This window comes from Paralichthys olivaceus, chromosome 13 (assembly GCF_024713975.1).
Source record: "Paralichthys olivaceus isolate ysfri-2021 chromosome 13, ASM2471397v2, whole genome shotgun sequence".
Taxonomy (NCBI): Eukaryota; Metazoa; Chordata; class Actinopteri; order Pleuronectiformes; family Paralichthyidae; genus Paralichthys; species Paralichthys olivaceus.
The window spans coordinates 1,613,107-1,638,070 of NC_091105.1; the positions used below are offsets into that span (position 1 = coordinate 1,613,107).

Here is a 24,964-nt window from a genome sequence, read left to right on the forward strand (position 1 = left end):
TTTGCCCGAGGGCGTCCAGAGAAGAAAAGTGCAAAAACACACTTTCCCCTCCAATTGTTTTCTTTGACTCGTGAACATGAAATTCAGACAAACTGACGGGACGCTGGACGCTTCTGTCCCAACTGCCACCAACAGCGTCTGTCCCCCTCCCACTGTGCTGTTTGCCCAGGATGTCCTGTGTGGTGTCTTGTATCTGGCTCTCGTCTCCTCTTTGCTCCAGCGTCTTCCTGTTGTGTCGGACAGATACGCAGGTGTCATACCCAAAAAAGTCCCTGGAGACAAAAACGCGTTGCACAACACGGACAGAGAGGCCTGCGTTAAAACCAGAGCACGTTCAACTTTCATCTTTCACAAGCCACAAGGACGTCCAACAAAGTGAACTAATGGCCCCGCCTGTGGGGATTGAAACTGCTCGGGTCTAGTGGCACTGCTGGGAATCCGACTAAGTAAAGGAACATCTCCGAGGGTTCACCTTCAGGGTAGCACACGTGGCTCAAGTTTTCTGAGCGAAGAAAATAAGGCTTTAACTTCCATATGCTTGCAGGATGAGGCCCATCTGGAGAGAAGGAGGGAGAAGGAGCTTTTTGGTCGTCTATGTGTAAAAAAAAAGAAAAAGAAAATGATCACTTTAATAAGTTGCAGGTTTCCACCTTGTCCTCCAGAAAGGCAGCACACCATGTGCCAGAGGAAGGCCTGTAAATCAAAGTGGTTTAACTTTGAGGAATTTACAGGCCCGGGCTGGACTTCCTGGAAAAAAAGAGCCAATAGAGATAATAACTGATAACTATTGGAGGGAGCTCTCTCCGACTCTGTGAAACTCTCCTGGTTATCTCTGCCCCTGTTACTGGAAGACATTTGACCACATGGCACAAAGTGAAATGGACATCTGTCTCCCAGTTGCATGAACCACCCTGGCAGGCAGCAGCAGCTAAATCACCCAGGTGTCCCCTTGTTTTTCTTGGGGAAAGAAACAGGACTTTGGGTTAATGCTTCACGCAAATGGCAGAAAAACATCGTCAACAGCGACAGGACGTTAAAAAAAAAAAAAAAAAAAAGGCTGAAATGGTTTCCAGCTCTGTATCATAGCAGCTGCGAGGAGAAAAAAACAAAGCTGCCATCCAGTCGCATTAGAAGTGTTGTCTTAATCGAAGCCAGATGCAGTGTGGTTAAACTCAGTTACTGTAAATTGCTCTCTTCTTCATGCAGCCACGACTTAAAGACTTATATTGAAGCTCTTGCATGGGAACGTTATCCGCAGCATGAACATGAAATATATGTCGTCTTTAAACCTCGTGTCACAGTGAAGGATGGCGCTTCCTGTGATGCTGTTCAGGCGCTGCAGGCAGACGGGGCTCCATATAATCTTGTCACTTGCCACAGACCTCACAGGCAGCTCATATTTTATCCAACGACCGAACACACAGCGGGGCCTGGTTCATGCACAGAAGAGCAACAAACTGTAATTCTCTCAGAGAAAACGAGTCTTCTTTAGTTAAGAGCAGGTTTAAAACAAAGGAGACGTCGAAGCTCATTCAGATTCTGTGTTCGCCGAAGGTTTTGAGCTTTGAGTTCACACCTCGTTGACAGAGTTTTTACAACAGCCCCCTGACCACCAGGGTCACGACCAGAAGAGTAAGCAATCTGCTCTGCAGCTAAAACAAAGGTCAGAATGGAAAGAGAAGAACGCTGCATGCGTGTGGAACAGAGGAGGTCTGTGTGCGCACATCTGTGTTTATGTCCATGTTCGATTCAGAGTTCTGTGATGACTTGGCACTTTTGGCCGCCTGCAGAGTTTCGGCGTTTCCCTTCAGTGGCTTCGGTCTGATCGCCTGTTTCCTCTCGTAAGAAACTACGAGTCAAACGAGCGATCGGAGAACTGCACGGCAGCGATCGACCGGCCTGCGAGGAGTGGACTGTAAAAATGACAAACTGTAGGACATTGTCAGTGGTTTTGCATATGTCACCACGCGTAAAGTACATCCAGCTGTGCACAAAGCACGGGACGACACTCTGGTTAGAATTTATATATGAGCCTTTGCACCAGTGACAGTGAATATATAATTACAGAGTGACTTAACCGTCATGGATTAGCTGAAAACACTGAAATCAACCTGTAAGTTCTTTTAATACTTTCTGACTTCTGGTTGTGGCCCTGATCCCATTAGTCCCCCGAAGATGTAAATCATCAGCTCACACATATTTGTATATATATTCAAATGAGACTCGCATTTTAGTACTTATGCATATTTTCAGGAACCAGCGAGACACTCGCTTTAAGCCGTGTTGTTACTCAAACAGTCGTAAACTGTGAACTTGTCGGGGATTTTCAGCTGCGGTTTGACAACTGATGCTCTGTTGAGTCCTGTTGCCTGCAGGGACAGTGCGGTGGACAAAAATAAACTCCGGCTGCCGTGTTGTAACCCAGTGTGGCTCATTGATGTGTTTCAGTGGTTTCAGAGGAGCGATCGGCCGCATCACTCGACACTTGTAAATTGAATGAATTAAATAAAAATGATTTTCATCAGACTCATGTACGTAAACAGAAATGTGCGGCAAACGGCTCAAATCACAACACTGGTAAAATACTCATTCTCTGATATAGTCGATATTAATATTTGCTATCATAGAGTTATAATAATTATTATTGTTATTTCTATTCATCAAATCTGGATCATTTGCCAGATGTGCATATGTTCATTTGTCTTTTTTTCCGTAATGATCTCTGCATTATTAGTTGACAAGTTACCAAAAAAACTTTGTAAAGAAATGAATGAAATCTGAAATTCATCCTTGACCCGGACCTTGCACCAAGTTTCAAGAAAATCAGTTTGGTAGTAATTCTGTAATTCAGCATTAAAACTTCTGTACTATCACTGAACAGAGTTCTTTACTCACTAAAGCCCAACAGTCACGTTAAATTCAATCAAGCCGCTTCACATCATCAATCAGATTCAATCAAATGTATTTATACAGCACGGCATCAACACAAACAGTTGTCAGGGTGCTGCACAAAGTCCAAATCCAGCAGTCCTCTAAATATGCCTGATTGATTTAATCACAATGAATTATTCTGTGATAAATGAGTAAATATTGTGACGTTAATAAAAGTCAAATCAGATTCTTGGATCTGCCCTCTTGTCCAAATCCACAAATTGTTGTTTATACCAATTATGAGAAATTGAACCGAGCGTCTGTGCCGTGACCCCACACAGTTTATTAATTTGGCAGCAAACAACCGAGACATTGTCCATCGGCGGCCGAGTCCACATCAAAAGAGAAAAGACTGAACCAAGACGACAAACCGTCTTTCATTGATTCAACGGTTTGTTTGATAGAATTACCGACTTGTTTCCCTCTGAACAAAGGAGTTATTCTCCTCAGAGGCAACGCGACATCAACAGAGTGCTCAGAGTTCAGAGGCGCCCGCCGCTTGTTCTCTAAAGCTCCTCTTGACCCCGTGGCCTGTTCTGTGTATTCTCTGCGTCTTAATGAATATGGATGAATAATAACTTTTTCTCTTGGCAAGATCGGCCAAAGTCACGGCGGCTGAAACCGTGTTTTCCCATAACTTTCTGACCCTGGAAGATCAGCGCAGAAAGAATTTGTTTTTTTGAGGCGATATCAAGCGAAGAGAAAGACGGTTTGATTAAAATAAATTAGTTTTTCATGGTGACACTCTGACGTGTAAAAAGAATTAGGACCAAACTATCAGAGGATTAAATGTCGGAGGACGGAGAGCAGGGTCAGGGCAGTGTCACCGTGCAGCTCTGACGGAACTGGGTTTCCTCACATCTTTCTACATGAACTGTCAAAGAAATTAGATTTATTTTTAAGAACTGTCTCTTAGTTCACGCATTTAAGGTTAGAAATATAAATTTGGTGGCTGCACTGCAATGGGAAAATAAATAAATCTAAGAAATTCAAAAAGTCAGAATGAAAAACAAAACGTAATCGGATCAAATGTTCAAAATTCTAAACTTCTACTTTTTGACAACTTGTCTTGGACCCACGTTAGATTCAGGTCAGTTTGGTGGAAGCAGAAAAAAACTGTCCTGATTGATTAATTGTTAATTGTTCAAATTAGTTCTGGGACTGTTGAGAAAAATCATTCGATGGTTTTTTTTTTGGGGACACTGAGATTAACTTTCTTTTTACCTTTACGTTGTTTATGAAAAATAAAGAATCTCTTGTCCACTGCAGATATTCACTTTTATAGAAGAACTTCACAAATGACCCAATCACACAATCGTCTTAACGAACGCTTTAGACCACAAGTCACATTCATACTTCACATTATTCAAACTCCGCCAGAGGCAGCCTGGGGGTCAGCGTTCGGCCGAAGGACACAAACACGCAGACGAGGATTCAACCACAGACCTCCTGATCAGCTGCCGTTGTTTATTGTGTGGTTGTTTGTTTCACTATGGATCGATCACTGGCTTCTTTCATTCGATCCACTCGTTCACGTCGCCCTCGTGGTCATTTGTAGTAACTCTGATCAGTCCTTTTTCTTCTAGCGCCACCATCAGGTCAGAAATGTTCAATTTCTTCATTATGACATCCTCAGCCGTTCTTAGTGAATCTGCTGTATTGTTTATATCTGCTTCAGTTTGGGACGTCTTTTCTTCGGGACAGTCCGGATCGTTCCATTGTTTACATTAGATCCAGTTAGTCGTGGTTTCACGCTGCGTCCTGTCGTCGTCATCATCATCATCATCATCATCCGCTGCGTTTACTTACACGTGACATTGATTGGGTTTGGGCCAATTGTCTGATCCTGTCTCAACGTCCTGCAGTTGGTCGGAGAGAACCAAACCGTTAATTGGGTGGGACGACATTTCTCTTTCGCTCTTGTTCCTTTGGTTCAGACTGGAGTGAAACATCTGAAGGTCTCGAACAAACAAGCTCGGTGTGACAGAAACTTTAGTCTGACTGTTGTTTCAATCACCCTCCGAGATCCGAGGACGCACTCCGGTTCAGGTCGTGGCCACATCACAGGATGAAAACCACTTTACTTAGGAGACAAAGCTGAAGTTGGTATTTGTTGGTTCGGACATGCTGTGAGTTTTCAGAACTTACGAGCTGCGGGCGGCTGATGTTGCGGACGGAGAGGTTTTTTCGCCTGTGATCTCAGTGCGAGAGTTTACAATGCGGAGCCATGTTTTTTGGTCACAGTTTGTGGAGAGGCTGTGTTATTTTTTACAAGGACTCCTTGTGTCTCTGCACCAGTGTGATCCACAGAGCATTACAGCACATATAATTACAGCGCTGCATGGTCATGTCGCTCTGAAACCTCAGCCGGGGCCTCCATTTTGGTTTTCCACCATTTCACTCACTAAAGTTTGGTTAAAAATCGTCTTTAAAGCAAACGGACGTGTTTTTGACCTGAGGTGCGTGAGTCTGTGTTTATGTTTCTTCTGCTCCACTGAGGTGAGTCGTGTTTGTTAGTGTCTCCACAGTTTACATTTGTTTTCGTGGCCCCCTCGGCTTTCTCTGACCGATGAAGCCACAGTCACCCCGCCTGTGGTTTCGGTCTGGAGTGTGGAGGAGCAGGCGGCAGTTTGCACTGTGGGTCTGCGTACGAGAGCGCACGAGCCGAGCGACGGACTCCAGCTGGCACGGAGCCCGGCACAACAAAAGAAAACAGAGGATTTCACCACATTAGATCACACACATCTGCAAGATGTAAACAGTTCATGGACGAAGAGAGGGAACGATTATTTATTTGATTTCTCATCGATGTCCCCAAAGAGTTCAGATACGACGTTTGTTTAAATTTTACTTTGTAAAACGGTTCGCACATTTGATTTCCTGTGCAAAGTTGTATCACGTTAAATATTTGGTCAAAGGGATCCATGTGTGGAATATGCGGCGGTCAGTGTTGATGTTGCGCCGCCACAATTAAATCAGTGTAAAGGAAACGCTGAGAAGTCGAAAAATATTTTGGGTTTATGGTGAAATGTCAGATGTTGGTGGATCACAAACTAAAACAGACTGAATGAGTGAAGCCGAAGCTTCTTGATCGCCCCCTGGCTGCAGTTTAAAGGGGATAAACTCTGCCTACTCCATGTTAGTGGATGGGAGTTTCCGTTCCTCTTTGGTTTTAATGAATAAAAGAGGGTGAAAGGTCTCGATCGACTGACTCATGATTGATTGACGAGCGTCCATCGGAGGGATCTGGCAAACGTGGCGATCACTTCTCCGCAGACTTTGGCTCCAAATGATGGCAGCGTTCGAACCCCAGGTTGTTTTGGCTTCATTTCTGGACCGTGGGAGGAAGTGGAGACACGTCGTCCATCTTTATTCACCGTCTGTGAGTTGTATGAGTGACGCCACACGAGGCCCAGACCACATTCAGAGGGGATTGTGTGGAAAAACAGACCATGGAGCTGTCGAATCATCGTAGTTTATGAGGCTGAACTTTGAGTAGATGTATACAGGCGGCTAATCTGAGCTCAGTTGAATTCAAAATACAACACTGCTCGTCTAAACCACCTCCATACCTCAACACATCTTTCATTCCAGTTGATTCTCAGAGCGACGCACTGAAGATAATTCTCCGAGCTCGGAACAGAATCACGTTCAATTCAAGCTGCGTCTGTGTTGTTGACGTTATTTCTGGATACAGACAGAAAGCAACGCGCTAATCAGCCCCGGCTCCGTGTTGAACTCATGTTCACGTCCTCGTGTGGTCCAAAACAACTGCGCTGCCATGGCAACCTTATCACCCCCCCCCCCCCCCCCCCTCCCAACCACAGTTATCCACGGGCTCTGTTCTCCATCACCGTGGCACAGAGGCTGTGACATCAGCTCCAGAGCCTCACTGACCTCACTCATCAAGACAATCTCCAACATAAACAGGCTTTCACACACACACACACACACACACACACACACACATACACATTATCACATCTATCTTGAAACAACAGGAAGGGGTGTGGTCATCATATATGTATCGGCGAATTGGCGTCTGCTCTCATGTTCAGACAATTAAAAACGTATTTCTGAAGTTATTCATTATTTTTTACCTCCTTACTCAAGATCTGTGACAGAGACATGTTATATTTGGCTTGTTTCAGTTTTTCTGTCCTCTTGTTGTAAAGTTTTTCTTTTTTTGTGAATGTAAAAGTTCTACAAAATTAAAAAGCCCCAAATCAAAGAAGGACTTTGTGCAGCGATTCATTTATTACAATCTCCGGCCGATGAACTGAGTCTCTAACTGAAGAAACTGTTCTGATCTGATTTGATTGTTGTTTGGTTTGGTTTCTCTTGATGAGACAACAGTGAAGGAAAGTGTCACTCAAGGTCAATCGTATCATATCTCAGATCTTCTCCCTGATTAACCGTCACACAGTTTGGTTTGGTTCTTGCTGAAATCGAACTTTAAATTAATGTAATGGGGGACATGTGCCGTATCCTGTTTTTCTCGGCTTAATAAAATAGACCCCGGGCCGCAGAGCTCGAGGTTGCCAAAACAAAACTGGCTCGATGTTGTTGTCGAGATGACAAAGGGGTGACATGAGGCGCTTTCGTTCGTTTTCTTTCATCGCTGTTCTCCTAATTTACAGATCTTGAAAATGGCCCAGGACAGATTGGCAGTCAGCACCGTGCATCTGTCGTTGTATTTAGACGTCTCGTGCTGAGGAGAATCCAAATTATTTATTTTCATGTTATTTCTGGAAACTTGAGCAAAATATTGAGTCAGATTTTCTGTATGAAGCTGCTTTCACACAGTGAACTCTGGGTAATCTCCTGGAATTATTAGGGGCTGCGCGTGAGATCGCAAGCGTCCGAAATAGCTGCAACGGACGCCCTCTAGTAAAAACTGGATAATGTCCGAGCTCCTGTGACGGGCAGGATATTGTCTGAAAGACTCACAGCGAGCGACAAATGAAAAATAATACAAATATCTCAGGATGAGGAAGAGGAGCCCTACGCGTAGAAGACGAAGACTGTGCAATCTGACACTGGCGTCGATGTGCTATGAACAAAAACCATGTGATGTCATACGTGGTGTCCGGCCTCCTGCGGCTCTACCCAGACTGATCCTGCACGACGAGGAGGGAGGCGACATTCAGACCATGTGGTCATCTGGAACAGGAGACAGAAGAAACATTTGACGAAGAGCAAAGGCGTGCAGAGTTTCTCAAAGTTCAAAAGGTGAAGAACCATCAAGGCAACAAACACAAATTCAGTGTGCCCCCCTCCCCCCCCCTCACTAGATCATCCTTTTGTCACGCAACTCCCCCGAGAAGCGTCGACTGCTCCAGAGCAGCCGAGAGCTTTTCACTCCACAGGTCTGATTTGATTTCCCAGTGTTTCCAGCTCCGTGGCAGCGTTGACCAGCTCTCACTGTCGGGTGTCTTTGACTGTTGAATGAATCATCTTCATAATGCGGCGAAATTAATGAGCGGCGTGAAAACCTGCGGGGGCGTGTTTGTTGAGTTTAACGTTGCATTACCACATTAAATTTCTGGGCGTGGCCTGTAATTGTTTCACCAGGCTGTTGTTAAGGGTCTCTGCAACCCCCCCCCACCCCCCCTCCCTGTGTGTGCGCCAGCCTTACTGTGGGCTGCAAAGGATTATGGGTTTTTATACGCAGTTTACAGAAACTCATGGTTTAACGCGGGGGTGGGATGTGGGGGGAAATAAGGGGGGGGGGGGACTGCGGTCGGTGCGTCACATGGACGACCCGGGATAATTTATTCCAGTTTCTGTCAGTTTCTGCTCTCGAGCACTTTTATAGATTTGTTATTCTAAGAGCCGAGCTGTAAACTTGTGACAGGAACGCGTCGGCTGTCGTCTCCTGTGGAAAAGTGTAGTTTGATATCAGCGACCATCACAATCGGGGAGCGATCGTTTAAATATCCTTCAGGCCGGGGAACGTTGCAGAGCGCCGCTTTAATCATGTGCAGTTAAACAACCTTGTTGCCAGGAAACATTTGACTTGATTTTCGTCCTCCCTCATCTGTTGCTGGAGCTCGTGCCAGTTTTCTTGCTCCGGCTCTCTGTGCTTGAACGTCGAGGGCCCAGTTAAAGAGCCGCACGAAGCCACAGACTCCCGTTTGCTACGATTTCGTCTCCAGCAGTTCAATTTGAAGAGGTTTGACTTTTCCCAGAGTTCACTCTGGGTGGGCAGAGCTCCAGGGGCCTGATACAAGAGCGATGATTCTTCATTTCTGCTCTCTCATTGTTTTAATGGAATTATAATGGAGTTGAACCACTGCTTATCCCTCCCTGTGGGAACCACTGGTTGAGTAAATCACTTCTCATAATTCTGCTGTGAGCCGGTGGGTTGGGCAGGCAGCTCTTGTTTTGAAACTTTATTCCATTGTGACGATCATTACTATGATACCAAATTAAAACGAATCAGATATTTAGGGGATTACAAAAAAAAACCTTTTTATTGAATTGCATGAGGCGAAGTCCTGAAAATCGATCTCATGCTTCATTTTATAGAGAACACGTGTCTTCATTTTCTTTTATTTACAGTATTTCACAAATTATTTCTCTTATGTTTTTCAAAACATTTATTTTATATTACTCAACAGTTTTCTATTCAAACCCCAACTGAAATATTTCCTCTTCAACCTCACATCCATCATTGTCAATTTAGTTTTTTTTACGAGCGGCCCTGTTATGAACCTCTGTAATGGGAACATGGGATTAACGTCGGAGTTATGACCAGGACAGAAAGACACGAGGCACAAATCACCTGCAGATTCACACTCGCACCTGTGAGATCTTGTGTCACTGCTCTCAAACAGAGACTTACTGTGTTTCCCCACGTGGAGCCTCTCGTGGCCGCGGTTGGAGCTTTAGAATAGTCCGTAGAATAAAAGGCATTTTTATTTTTCGTGTTGTTTAATGTTTTGAAGAACATGTTTGAGTCTGAACATGGAGAGAAGCTCAGACGTGTGAAAACGTCTCTCTCTCTCTCTCTCTCTCTCCCTCAATATGTTATTCCATCTGCTTTATTTTTCTTTCCCCCTCGACTCCCCCTTCTAGTGGGTGACTAATATTTTCTACCTCAATTAGCTCTGAAGCTTTGTAGAAATAAATAGTCAGGAATCTGAGGTTAGATTGAAAGGAAACAGTTTGATCCGAGCCATGTGCTCAAACCAGAATCAAACTAAAAAGAGCTCATACCTCCGCCAGGACCCAACAGTCCCCTTCAATTCAACCAAGATCCAGATCCAGATCCAGACAATCAACAAACCAACCAACAACCGAAGACCAACAAACAAACGGACAAATGGGAAAATAGAAAATAATGTTTGATCATTTGTATTGATTTTTGTGGGTCGTCTCAGGGTTTGAGCCCCAAAGTGGCTTCGTCTTGTAAATTTCACGTGTTCATAATTTTATATCAAGTTGTTGTTGAATAGAAAAAGATCCGCACACGACCCCCCCCCCAAAAAAAACTTGTTTCACACAGTATTTGTTAAACAAATAAACATATTGTTTCAATCATTAATGTGCAGGAAGCTGAATTTAGTTTTCTTACGATACAAACAAGTGGTTTCCTGCCTTCAACCCCCCCCCCCCGAACAAATGACTCTCATCTAACTCAAGCAAACAAACGAGTCCATTTCCCCAAATAACAAACTGTTCCTTCATCGGGTTGTTTCTTCTCTCTGTCGATATCATATTAGCGAACACGTCCCCCTCACATGGGTGTAGTCTCTGTCCGGACTCTCTCACTCGTTGAGATAATGGCTCTTATGCATGAAATCGAATCATGATCATTTTGTAGTTGTCAGCACTTCAGCGTCCTGAAGGGCCTGTGATTGAATCTGAATATGGGAACAACACGGATACCGACGTCTGGTGAGATTAATATAAAACCAGTGCATCTGTTTTCAGTCGGCGTTTGTTTTCGCTGTGCGGTTCTGGGGATGGGGGAGGGGGAGGGGGAGTGTTGCGGGGCCCTTATTAAACATTCGTCAGTCGGTGCGGAGGGCGCATGCGCGGTTGCGGCTTTGGGGCCTCGACAGTATGAGTCAAGAGAAGCCCAGTGTATTAACAAAATGTCCTCAGATACTAAAAATAGCGTTGTTGTGAACTGGATTCAGCGTATGGGACTCATTTGATGTGTTTGGTTTTTAAAGCCACATGAAAGTTTCGCTGCTCTGGGTGAGATTGTCTGTTTTTTTCATCACAAGCACGAACAGAAATATGTTGGACCGACTTTTACCATTCTAGTTTTTTTTTGTTGTTTTTATCAGATCTTGGTCCAGACTTTGCCCCTTTGACCGGTGGATGTGAGCGTGCGCTCACGTTACCGTCAGTTAGCTGCTACCTAAGCGCTTCAGAGGTGAACGGAAAAGCCGAGATGCATCAGGCGACTGCCGCTGGAAGACGGTCAGAAGAAGTAATGATAGCTCACAGCTGAACGTAACAGAGACGAGGGCCGGAAAAAAGGAGAGAGGAAGAATCAATCAGCAAACAGCTCAGGTAGAGTTTCATGTAAAACCACATTCTACCTGCAGTGAATAGTCAGGTCCGATGAAATGATGAGAACAGCAGATGTGTTTCCTCGACTCAGTGAAAACTATGGAGACGTGCAGGTTTAAGAGCAAACATCAGCTCGTCTCTCTGAAGCCAGTGTCCACGGACGAGGAGAGATTAAATCATTATCCATTCAAAGTGCATGAACAGCACGAATACACGATACGAAGCAAATCCAAAACAAAGACTTCGTGCTCTCAAGTGCAGAACAAAACTGTTTATTTACAAAATGACACAATCTGGGGTTGTGTGTATTAAACTCGGATCATGTGACCCGACTACGTTCTGTGAACAAATCAAATCAAACAAAAAAATAATAATTCACCAAGCGCTATTTTTAAGATGATCCAACAAATCATCTCGTCCCATTTTAAATTCCTCTTTAAAGCTGCATTAACTCAAATCACCATGAATTCACAGCTGCTCCTCCAAGTCCAGTTTACTGATGATGAAACCCCCCCCCCCCCCCCCCCCACACACACACACACACACACACACTTAATACAAACAGCAGCTGAGCTCCAAAACAACTCCGCCTGCACTCATTAAGCTCCGTTTCTGAGCATTTAAGAATTCTCGTGCGGTTTGAAGAACCTTCTAATGAAACGCAATTAAAATGGAAAGAGGGTAATGAAAAATATCTACACCCCCCCCCACCCCACCCCACCCACCCACCCCCCACCCAATGAAGTGGCTGGTGAAGTTGATGACTCCACCTAATCAAAGCCATATGCCTGCTGTCATAAAACTCTTGTTTTATTTTTTGTTTTTTCGAGGCACAGATTTCTTTCGGCGTTAGCGTTTGTGCCAGCGGGAGAATTAACTCCTGACGGTGGAGAGTGGAGGAGCGGGAGGTTCATCTGTCAGAGGCAGAAAGAGAAGAATTTCTCCCCAAAGGGCCCAAAAACTTCACATTTTGTAAACTTGAGTGAATTTGCAGTGACAGGAAGTGAACTGCTGGAGTTTAAATGCAGATTTGTGATTGGAAAGTGAAATACGTGTGTTGTCCAGCACAAATAGATGCCATGAAGGAGATGGAGCTAGAAAGTAGTTTAACAGAGAAACTAGACGATGGACTCCACTGCCAGAAGTCAGAGTCTAACTTAGTTCTGAGTTTATCTTACGAACAAAGTTCTTTCCAAAGCAGAAGCTCCAGACTTTACTCCAGTCCCAGGTTCTTAAAATACAAATATTCTCTCTGAAATTGAAAGAAGTTTTGTTTCTCCATCATAAACCGATGAGCGATGCAGTGGAAACTAAAGCCGTCGACCGTGGCCAGATTTACAAATCAGAGGATATTTTTTAAGCCTCTTCTCTGGCGACAGCTGTGGCTTCATGTTGTCAGGCTTGTCCGTCTGATTCTCCTGAACGAAATCTCTCAGGAACGCGTGAAAGGAATTTCTTCGAATATGGCACTGGCGTCCACGAATACGATTTTTGGAGACGGTCAAAGGGTCAACGTCAGTCTGACGTCACAGATCATGTTGTCAGCTCTGAATCAAGAGGATATTTTCGAGGGAAATATTCGAAATGGATGAAGCGATGGAACGAACTGCCACACAACCTCCAGAAACTACTCACCAACTACACTCTTGATTCTAGTTTCCATTTATCTTACTTGACCTTGACAAGAATCTTTAGTCTTATCGAGATCTTAAGCCTGAACTCAACTCTAGATAAACTTCCCACGTGACGTCGAAACAATTCAAAAAGACACACTGTGAAATTTATTGAGTAACGATCGGAGGATTTCATTTTCAACTTTAGCTCCGACCTCGTCTGTTTGTCTGACCGGAGAAGATAACGTTGATCCGTCACTCGATCCGTCAGCGCTCCAGAATATCTGAGATCTCCCCGAGGTGACGTGTAGAGGACGTGAGAAGCTGCTCTGTCAGAGGGGACTTGTTGAGAAAACAGTGGAGGACAAGCTGGACCGATCCTGTGTCAACACGACGTCCCAGCTCTCCGATAAATGTCGTTGCATTCCCACGATGCTTTCACCCTGTGACCAGAAGACTCACGCTGCTGAACTGCTCCGTTCAGTTCCATGAAATATGTTAGCGGGGGGAAGACGGGGCCTTCCTCCCGCTCCCTGAGAGCCTCACAGGGTCCTCGTGCTGGACGCTCTCTCTGGGCCCGACGCACTGATCAGACCCAGATGCGGCTGAAGTGTGGACGGGGGACAGCGGACGAGCGGCACTGATTGATCGGGGTCAGGATGAAGTGTGGATTCACGTTTCTTGACTCTGACCCCCCCTCCTCCTCCTCCTCCTCCTCCTCCTCTCAGGTTTTCTCCTGATGCCGGTGTTTTATGTCCGCTGTTCAGACGGCGTGCAGCTCACTGGGGAGCAGACGTCGTTACGCTTCGCGTCTGGCTCCTCGCCTCACCTCTGCTGAGTGTTTAATGAACTCTTTTACAGTCGGAGGCTAAATCTCAACCGCAATTTATAGGTGCCCAGAACCAGCTTTCAGTGAATCCTTCTACCTGCCCCCGCTGTGAGACGCTGATTAAAGCAGATGAAAAACAAAAACAGGGAATGCAAATCAGCTGGTGGGAGAAGGAACTGAATTTGTTTTTACATCTTCCATCTGTGTGTGTGTGTGTGTGTGTGTGTGTGTTTCCCTCGCAGAGTTACTGCTGAGTGACAGGGCAGCTCAGCTTTGTTATACGGTTGTTAAAAAAGAAAAGTACAAAAGCATAGTACTTTAATATGTATTTTTGAAAATAGAACACTGAGACAGGAGTAGAGTCGTAGTACTTACAGGAGGAGGAGGAGGAGTGGTCACAGGTTCGGTTTCGGACCCGGAACCTTTCTGTCGTCCTTTCACGCCTCCAACAAACTTCCAATAAGAGACACGTGGTTCGTACCTGCACCCTCAAGCCCGACGGTCCCTTAAATTCAGTCAAGCTGCACCAATATTCAAAAGACCAATAATGACTCACTTGTGGTACATTTTTCAAACTTATTTTTCTATTAACAGGTTTTATTAAAGTTTAAAAATGACAGGAGCTCCCTTTTCACATTATTCCATTAAAATACAATCAAGCTGCACCAAATCTCACACGCTCACAACTTTAACGTGATAGATTCTTTTTCCATCCATGAAAGATTTCCTGGTGAAGATGCTGGAAAACGCAATGTTTAGGAAAGTGGGAAAAAAAAAAGTTTCCTGGATTTGACGCCTCATCAAGATCCACACAGAAAATGTCATGAGCTGTTTGTGTCGTGAAAATCCGTCCGGTAGTTTAACGAACCAACAACAGACGGACGGAGGTAAAAACTTTGGCTGAGAAAATAATCCAAAACATTTAACGAAACAAACAAACAGTGAACTTGTTGCACAACCAGACTTCCTTGTTCTGTACAAATGTAGAAAACGTCTCCTGTATTCAGTTTTCTACCGACCCTGCTCTGATATGTCTCCCTCGTCATTCGTCTGATTTTTATTTCCCCCCCCCCCTCAGGACCATGCCGACCATGCAGAGCTCCGTCGTCCTGCTGATCGTCAGCGTGCTCATTGGTCTGAGCTGCTCCCTGAACCCACAGGACCCGAACGTGTGCAGCCTGTGGGAGAGGTGAGGCCACAGTTTATGCATAAGTTTGTTTTAGCAGCATCCAAGAGGTGTTGGGTCCGGACTTCGGTCAGGACGCTCATCCATCACAATGATGAGCAAATTCACTTTTTACTGTTTGACGAGTCGGTTCAGTTTTCAGGAGAGAAGTAGTTTTGTAAGTGAGTCTATCAGAACGATCGGGGCCGAATAACTTTAACTTCAGTGTTTCATGAGTCTCTAACTTCTAAATTTAAATAAGAACAGAATCAGGTTTCATCTGAGGCAGAACGTCTAAAGAAAATCAACTCAAAGGAGACGTTTTACTTTCCTCTCGTTGGGTTTTGTTTATGTAAAAGTTAAAAAGCCCAAAACCTAAAATGTCCGGCTAACATCACGGTCTTAGCTCATAAGTAAAACGTTACCAGAGATGAAGCAGGAAAACGTTTTCTATTTATTCTGTGAATCATCGACAGCACGAACGTTCTGTTCTTTCCTTCTTCAGCTTCACGACCTCGGTCAAAGAGTCCCACCTGCATCCTTACGACCAGGTGACGGAGGAGCCCTGTTCGGACCCTCGCACCTCCAACAGATGCATGCGCCACAGGTAGTGCCAGCGTGACGACTCATTTCCTGTCGGGGTTGACTTCCTGCTCCTGTCGGCGGTGGGTCACGGCATCCTGTTTGACTCTGTTACTCTTTCAGGATCACCTACAAGACGGCCTACAGGCAGGCGGTGAAGACGGACTATCGCAAGAGGTACCAGTGCTGTCCAGGATACTACGAGAGCAGAGACAAATGTGTCCGTAAGTAACCGTGGAAAACTTCTAACCGTCCTTCCTTCCTTGTTCATAAATCAGACAAACAATTAAACAGCAGCTCGAGGAAGAACAGTGAGAGTCCTTGGTCGGCAAAGACTCGTCAGAATGTCTTAAAGAGTCAAGATCAATATCTTGGTGAGCTCACCGAAGTATAGGGAAGAAGAAATACACTCAGAGTACATCATAAAGTATGAAACACAAATAAAATGAGAACCATTAATCTGAGTCCTCAAAACAAACGTAATAAATACAACTTCTGAATCTTCTGCATTAATCTGGCTCCATAAACCAGGTTCTGGAGAGGATCTTCGTCTCTTTGCTAATGATCATCCACAGACGCATCCATACATTTTATGTGAAGAGCTTTTACGAATTAAAATCAGATCCATGTGAATATTTGACCCTTTATGTATTTTGAGTTATATTCCTGTGTTTGCTCCTGGTTCAATAAATCTGGTTTAATACGACGATAAAACTATTGAATCTTGGATTTACGTAATAAAATCCATTTAATCCGGGTAGAAGTTAAAAAATAAAGTTACTTGTCACTGAACGTTTCAGCCAAATGTGCGTGTTTGTCGAAGCAGTGAGATTCTCAGGAAACAAAGTAATGTGACGCTGCAACACGAGGACGGAGGAATTCAATCAGCAGCTAAAATGGTGGCTGTGGTCTGTAAGTGAAATAATGTCACATTCTGTGCACACACAGTGATTCACTCTCATTACGCAAAGCAAGCTGTTTTTCTCCCTTTTCCACACAATGTGCAAAGTCAATGAGGAGCATATGACACTGGAATTACCAAAATTATGGGTTTGATTCCCACCGGAGCTTCTCATGTTGAAAACACACAGTATGTACTGGCAGCACCGGCTGGAATCTTCAAACTGTGTGTTTGTTGAAACCCTGACGCTCCCGTCCTGGTCATCTTTATAATCTCATTTCAAGGATTTCACTTCTTTTTTTCTTTTTTTTTTTGTTTCCACCAGCAAAATATATGAAAGACTCAGATGTGACACAACTGCTGGTAAAAAGCTCAGGCTTGAAAAACCAGCTCAACAACCAAAACCCCTTTAACAGTCTCACCGAGGCGACGCTCACTTTAACTTTAACATCATTTATACAATGTGCCGGATTATTTACCCTCAATCTTTCATCTGGGGGAAAAAGGTGAAAGTGTTCAAATCTTTTTAAAGAAAGTGAAAAGAAAAATCCTGGATCCGCACCAGAAGTGAATAGCTCCGACCCTGACCTCCTTGGAGGAGGTAATAAATATCAAGCCGTCAAAACCAAAAGGGGCTTTTAGATTTCAGGTCACAGTTTATTAAAAGTTTGTATTTAAAGTTTCATGATGTACATTTTATATACTGGTGGAATGTTGGATCGTGTTTTGTGACCGTCTGAAATCTATGAAAAGTAAACAAAGTAAACACGTCTCTAATAAACTTTAAAGAATATTTAACACACTTGTGTTCTAACATCGTCCAACAATGTTCAAACCCAGAGAATCTGACTTATTCAAGTTATCAGGACGGATTATCTCAACTTTTAATTGCGTCACATCCACTTAACAGAGGAATACAACTCCCATGATCCCACACTGCTACAAACTGGGTCTTCTGGACCCCTAGTGGCCGAAGTAACATATTTAATAATGAACTTTTAAGATGTTCAGTTTCTTCTTTTTGAAAAACTTGAATCTGAACTTGAAGAACTTTCATGTTTACGGTTCGAAACGAATCCAGTCGGAGGAATATTTTTGTCATGTGAAAAGTAAATAAACGGTCGCAGCCGTAAATGGTAACAGTGACACACACACACACGGAGAGAAACCATAAATGGTCTCGACGGTTCAGAAGATTCTGCCTCAGCTTTATAAACGGGCTGATGTCAGAGAGGACGATGGTAATAACAAGGTCTGTGTGAGTGGAGGCCTCGAAAGCTGAGGAAGATAATTTCGGTCGCTTATTGTTGACACACCTTTCACAGCAGTCTCTAATCTTGACTGTGTGTGTGTGTGTGTGTGTGTGTGTGTGTGTAGGTTCTGCGGCCAAACAAAAGCTTTAGATTTTCCTCTGCTGAGTTTTACAATTGAAATCTCTCTTCAACGTGTCGTCTCTGACTCCTCCTCCTGTACAGTGCACTCTTTGTTTTCTAAATACATATAATCAGATATAATTGGACGTACCTCCTTCGTTTAATGACGCGTTGGTCTTTACTTAGATTCCCCCCAACTCGCCACCTTCCCACGCACGCTCGACTCGGGAGAAAATAAAGAGAGGGATTATTGTTTGTGCCTGAAATATACGGCACATGTTTTCAATGGCACACGATATTTGTGGCAGAATTATTAGTCTTCAGTCAGAAATGCATGATGGAGTTAACTTAATTAGGAGCAGAAGCGTTTCTAATGCCGGCACGCAGGCGCTTTAAAGACGCTGCTTAGCATCTGGAGCCTTCAGCTGCTCGGCCGAGTCCAGTTGTCAGGACGGACACGTGACTGGAACTGTGACAGTGAAGCCAGTCGATATCTCAGCAACGACTCAAAGAACACACGTCAAACTAACTCGGTGACATTAGAAACGAACTGTGTTGAAAATTAGAGCGATTTTGATTTTAGTTGTTTTGCAATTCAACTTGAATTTGTTCTCATCACTCAGTCAGGTTTTTTTTTTAACCTCGCTCCAGGAGGTCATGGTTTTGTTTGTGGATCTGTGGATCAGATCCAAGATTATTTTTCCTTTAACGTTTTGAATCAGGACGTTTTTTCAACCTTTTCATAAATTTCTCAGAGAATAATTCTTGGATCTCTGTCATGTTTAGACGACTGACTCCACCGAGTCTGTGTTCAGGATTCAGGACGGGACTTCGGTAGCTTGAACTTGAAAGTTTGAACTCTGTTTGCTCATATCTCCTTTAATCAGGATCCGAATCAGCACAAAACATTTTGGGTGTGCCACCTTGACATGCAAATAAAGTCATGCAAAAAATTATAATTTACATACATACAGGTACAACAACAGATGATACAGAGAATTTCCCACAAAGCCAGGTCTGTTTACAAGTTGTGCTTCTGATCCACAGCTCGCTGCACCAAGGAGTGCGTGCACGGCCGGTGTGTCGCTCCCGACCGATGCCAGTGTGAGAGAGGCTGGCGAGGAGACGACTGTTCCAGCGGTATGAATCGGCCTTTTCTCTCCCCCTCAGACATGTCCTCACTCTCTCGCTCTCATTTGCTTTTTCCTTCTATCACTTTGTCTCGTCTTCACTCTCACATAAACAACAGGAAATGACAACTGGCCTTTAGTCAAGGGATGATCTGCTCCTGCAGCGCTCCATCACACAGCGCAGGCCTTTCCAATGGAAACAGCAAAGGGAGTGTTACGGCAATGAGTCATTAACGTCAGGCTCAGCCCAGAAGTGTCTCGGTTCTCTTCCTCCTCCTCCTCCTTCTCCTCCTTTCACTCACTCACTTTTCAAAAGGAGCAGTTATAATGAGCCATAATTCAGCTTTTCTCCATAAAGTTGAGAAGTGCTCTAAATTAAAAACAATCAAACAATCAAGTGTAACGAGGCCGATACGTCTCACTCCACGAGATGCACTGAAAGAAGCCAAAGTCCATAAAACAGTTAAACAGACATTTAATCTTCTTTTCTTTTTTTTTACCCGTTAATACTTTTACAAACTTAAGTCAGCAGAAAAGAGTTGTAATATTTATTCAAGGCGTTGGAACAGTAAGTTTAACCCTGTTCGTCTTGTCTGAAATCTTTAAGTGTGAAACCAGAACCACGTTTCACTCCCCCTCCTCCCCCAGTTTTCCACTGCCTTCAGCTGGGTCAATAGTCCACAGGCCTCCTCCATTTCCCCCCCCACTCCTCTGCAGAGAGAGGGAATTAGCTGTAACGGGCAGCGGTCGGTGTCTTGACAGGGGGATGATGGGAAGGGGAAATGGAAACTGTTACCCCACTACTCCGTCTTGCCTGGGCCAGTTTTTCTCCATCTCTCCTTTCGCTCCCTCTCCACCGCACTGCTCACTTACGTAAATTCTCTCTCTTTGTTTTTTTCGCTCGTCCGCTGCAGCTCTCCTCTGTATCGTCGTCTTTTTTTTTGGCAGAACTGGGCCCTGACGCTTCCTGGATGCCTGTGTGTTGAGTTATCTAACTGTGGGAAAGAGGAGAGGGCTCCAAGGGTTTTTAATACCGAACGCTCTCAGGACCGATCGCCCATAAATTTGGAGGATAAACGAGAGGGGGGGGGGGGGGGGGGACTCAGCCCAAGAGAGTGACACAAAGAGAGGACAGCGGAGAGAGGAGATCGAAGAGAAAGAAAAATGGTGTCTAGACGTAATAAGCACGAGCAGGAATGTGGCGAGAAACCGTCACGTCATGCATCGGAGCAGATTTTGAGCTGGAATCTGAGACGAGCTGCGAGCGCTGCCGGGTCAGTGTCCACGAGACGTCAGCCGCCAAACGAAACCCGAAGCATTGCTGAGGAAACTCACATGGGACAGGGAAGAATTTTTCCCACCAGATCAGTGAGCGTTCTTTAAAAAGAGCGGAGACATTTGTCCATCACATCAATGATGCTGCTCGTTTGTTTGTTTGTCGTCGTTAAATGAAGGGTTTTAAATTTGGTTCCCCTGGGTCAAAGGTCGAGCTCACGGCGACCTCACGATCTCTTGAACACGATATCTCACGGAATGTCATTACCATGACCTAATGAGAATTTTAGTGGACAAGGGTCAAAGGTCAAAGTTGCCGTCCCCTCGCAACACATGTTTTTTGTGTTGTGAACGCAACAGCTCAGGAACGCTTTGAGGGAATGTCTTCAAATTTGGCACAAACGTCCACTTGGACTCAAAGATGAACTGATTACGTTTTGGTTGTCGAAGGTCAAAGGTCAAGGCCACAGTAACCTTGTGTTCTTGGGATGTATCGGATTCACCCACAGGGAATTTCATTACATCTCGGCTCAAACGCTCACTTGGACTCGAGGACGATCTGATTACAACTTGGAAATCTAATGTCAAAGTCACTGTGGCCTTACAAAAGTTTTTTTTTGTGCTTCGTGAACGTGTCCGTTTAAGAACGTCTCGAGAGAATCCTCTCAAATTCGCCACTTGTTCACTTTCACGCACAGATTAACTGATTCGATTTCAGAAGTCAAAGGTCTTGTTGACATGGAATGCACTGGTTTGCGGAGGCCCACGAGCACAGTTCAGTCATTCTGGGTTCAAATCTCAGACCTCTGCCGACTCTGTGTTGATCCTTGCTGCCCTTTAAGGTGAAGAATTCAAAGCTGGACACACTTCAGGCTGAAGTGAGTGTATTCGATGGAGGTAAACAAACTCAGCAACACTCTCAGAGGACGACTTACACTTGGGGACTGTGTGTGTACATGCAGATAAACAACCAGATGGTTAGAGTCTCTGTATCGGGCTGACACTCCGCCAGCTGGTTGTTCAAAAAAAAAAAAAAAAAAACATGTCCAATATGGTAAATTTCACCCGTTCACTCATCGGCTGTCTGGACGGATCAGCCCTCAGCTCTTACTGCAGACCCCTCGGTAAATCTCCCCCCCCGCTCTCCTGGAGAAGGTCTGTGTAAACATCACCGCCGCTCCAGATGAATTTCTCATTACTCACCGTGACACACTCCAGCAGATCCCCTCTCCCGTGCCCACGACGAGAGAGCGAGCGGAGTTATGATTCATTTAAACAAAAAGAGGAAAGGGTCCCGCTCCGAGTTACTGCAATAAACACTGAAGTCCACGGCGGCGTGATTTTCTCCAAACCAAATTTGGCTCTATACCCTCCCCTCTGCGTAATTATTGTCAAAGCAGTCCTTGTACTTTTCAAAGCCGAGGCAGGGCATGTGTTCAGCAGAGGCTCGGGTACGGGGGCCCGGCTGGAGACATGGCGGCGAAGCTCGGGGCCTCTTGGATTTTGGGCATTTTAAAGAGATGATTCTCGGAGGTCAGCGTGAAATCGCTGGCATTGTTTTTAAGCTTGAGAGAGGATAACTGACGCTCGTCCATCTGTTACGTCAGCGTTATCTGGGTATCACATGTTCTCCGAGATGTCTGACGTCCACGACAGCCGAATGTTATTGATGAGAAATTTGCGGAATGCCCCCGTGACCAATCACGGTTTCTCTAAGCAGACTGAGATCTCTTCATCGTGAATTTGAAATCCAAACCTCGTGTGAATCTTCACAGCCCTCAAGAGCCGATCTGCGGGCTTCTGTAAAATTTAACCGTTTAAAAGTCGTCTGTCCCGTGAGCTCCATGCAAATCTCTCTGCCATTTTGAGTGTATTTGTTGGTAACATAACACTCCTGAGCTGAAGGGGCCACATTTGGACGTGGAGAGCCACAGTAATGTGCGGAGGAGACAGTGTGCCCCCTCCTCCTCCTCCTCCTCCTCCTCCTCTCACGTTTCTGTTCCTCATCTCTGAATTTAATCAGATTCGTTTCTGCCTTTGTTTCATGACGTCCGATATTTCTGTGAGTGCACACCAGGAGAAAACTAGAGCAACAGGATCTTTCTTCGTCTTAATGCAAGTGACAATAATCAAGTGTAACGTGTTTTTATTTAAGTTTGACTCAATGTTTTTGCAGTTGGAAACGTTTTACTGGAAACTGAGTCGTTGGAAAAATGTTGTGCGGTGTTACTGAAAAAAGAATCATCTGGATAAATAACCAATAATCCAACAAAATCCTTGATATTCTTTGTAAATTCATAAATTTACACTCAAATAAACCAACTAATCAGTTTGTTTCAATATCTGAGCTCAACAAATTTTCCTGGAACAATATAATCAATAATAAATAACGGTTTTCCTTTTGCTCCTCAGCCTGTGATGACAAACACTGGGGCCGAAACTGCAGTAATCAGTGCAAGTGTGAGAACGGAGCGCTGTGCGATCCAGTGAAGGGGACGTGTCAGTGTCCCCCGGGCTTCATAGGACGCCACTGCGAGGACTCGTGTCCAGCGGGCAGCTTTGGGAAGGGCTGTCTGCAGAGGTGCAAGTGTGGGACCGGAGGATCCTGTGATCGACAAACAGGAGAGTGCTCCTGTCGGGGAGGATTCACCGGGACATTGTAAGTGCACGGAAAAATAGTTGATAGGCGTTTAGGATGTGAGGAGATTTTCAAAAACGCTGGTTTTATGGAGACGAACATTACATTTGGATCCGCCCAGATTTAGATTCACGCCACACTTTAAAGTGTTCTTCCCTGACCACCAGCTATTTTAAAAATCAAGATTCATTAATTAAGATATTTGGTCATAAATGCTTTGAAAGATATTCGATCACAATTGAATGAGTTCTCTCTCGTCACGTATTCTGTCCTTCCTCTAAGTTTTGTAGTTTTTGTGTAATCCTGCTGAACAACAAACCAACAGTCGCACGGGGGTTGGATTTAGGTTTTTTCCCCCTCAAAAGGCAATTTGAAGCAAGCGTGTAAACAAAGCAGTCGACAGCTCATCAGATGATCATCTGGATTTTTCACCACAAATATCAACCTCATGGTGAAAATCAGAGCATCATCAATATAATTACAATTTGTCCTCCGGGGATCTTGAAGGTCTGAAACTAATCTCCTGACATCCAACAGTTGTTGAGATATTTCAACCAACTGAGAGCTCGGACATCTGCAGAGCCTTAATACCAGAGTACGCAGCATTTACACACTTTCCCTTTTTAGTATGCGAGCCGTTTTTTAAAGTATGTACAGTGGATTGTTTCTTTTGGAAAACACACAACTCTTCATTACACATCACTTCTCAGAAGCTCTGTCAGATCTTTCACTATTTTTCCACAACTTTTAACATGAAAAAAAAAAAACTGCAGTACAATCCATGAGTCATCAGTTACGCCCAAATATTTAGATGCCCCTGAGGACGAGTACGAAATGAAAAATTCCTGCACACTGGACATTAGTGGAAACTGCTCCGCTGCCAATGTGAAAGCTCAACACTCCACTTTAAGCTAAATGAAACTTGGCAACGCTGATAGTGGGACGGAGCTCCGCGATGAAATCTGAAGTGCGTCCACGTTCTTTCACCTCCAGGGTGAGATAGAGAATACGACGTCCTCAGGATGAACCGTGCTCCAGGTACTTCAAGCCAAGTAATCTGACTGGTCAAAGACGCGTTCCACTCGTGCTGATGATTCCCACAAGCCCGTTGTACTGCCAGGTCTCTTACTAACGATGGAGCTACTGTTTCTTTCTTTCGCTCTTTTCTTCAGAAGACTTAGCTGCACGTTAACAGGCGCCAATATTTGTGCATTTTTTGCAGCATCACAGATTTAAGCATTTAAGTATCGTAAAGTGAAAATCACTTTAGCCCAGCGGTAGAAAGAAAGACTGAAAATACTCACGAAGCAAAATGGCCAACTTCAGATTACAGTATATTATGTTATAGTAAGTAATTAATCAACTTGTGGTTTTTAATCCAGGGTGCATACAGTTTTATCTGTAATAACACATCATATATTTCTTTATCTGCATTATCCAATATAAAATTATTAAACAACACTGAAGTAAGAAAAGGAATTGTTATGGAATTGTGGAAAGGAAGAATAAAACTATGGAGGATATAAATAGTACATGTACAAGTGCAGTGAAATAATAATCTTAAATTAATTTGGAATCTTTTAATCTACTATTTGGAATTTAGATTTTTATAAAACATCGCCCATATAAAACAGTAGAAATAAGGAAATACTCAAAGTACACAAACAGTACAGTACTTGAGTAAATGTACTTGTTTTAAAGCTTCATCAGAGTTTTAAATAACCACCATCTTCCTCCTCCTCTGCAGCTGTGAGACGGCGTGTTCCAGGAAGTGTCAGGCACGCTGCCCCTGCCAGAACGACGGTATCTGTCGGGGCAAAGGGTTCTGTGACTGCCCCCCTGGATGGACGGTAGGTTTTTTAAAAAAAAAAAGAAAAGTTTTTAAAAAGCATTTGCAGTGACAACAACCTTCACGTAATCCGTGGAGGTTTCTCAATTTCATATGAGCTCATGTGTTCTGCTCCAGCTGGCTCCAAACTCCGAGGCCTCTTTCTCAAC

The 24,964-nt window shown here is 44.3% G+C and overlaps 1 protein-coding gene across 6 annotated transcripts in view; it reads left to right on the forward strand.

Moving 5' to 3' along the window:
- Nucleotides 1-24,964, forward strand: part of pear1 (platelet endothelial aggregation receptor 1) — a 42,535-nt gene that overhangs the window by 5,530 nt on the left and 12,041 nt on the right. For 5 of the 6 annotated variants that reach the window (XM_069537251.1, XM_069537255.1, XM_069537254.1 and 2 more), the window contains exons 2-7: nt 14,981-15,091; nt 15,573-15,674; nt 15,773-15,873; nt 18,971-19,063; nt 22,741-22,987; nt 24,714-24,816. In XM_069537251.1, the coding sequence (XP_069393352.1) occupies nt 14,985-15,091; nt 15,573-15,674; nt 15,773-15,873; nt 18,971-19,063; nt 22,741-22,987; nt 24,714-24,816 (753 nt within the window). In that variant the 5' untranslated portion in view covers nt 14,981-14,984. Of the gene's footprint in view, nt 1-11,231; nt 11,461-14,980; nt 15,092-15,572; nt 15,675-15,772; nt 15,874-18,970; nt 19,064-22,740; nt 22,988-24,713; nt 24,817-24,964 lie in introns of all 6 variants that reach the window. The other variant, XM_069537252.1, reaches the window with a different exon arrangement.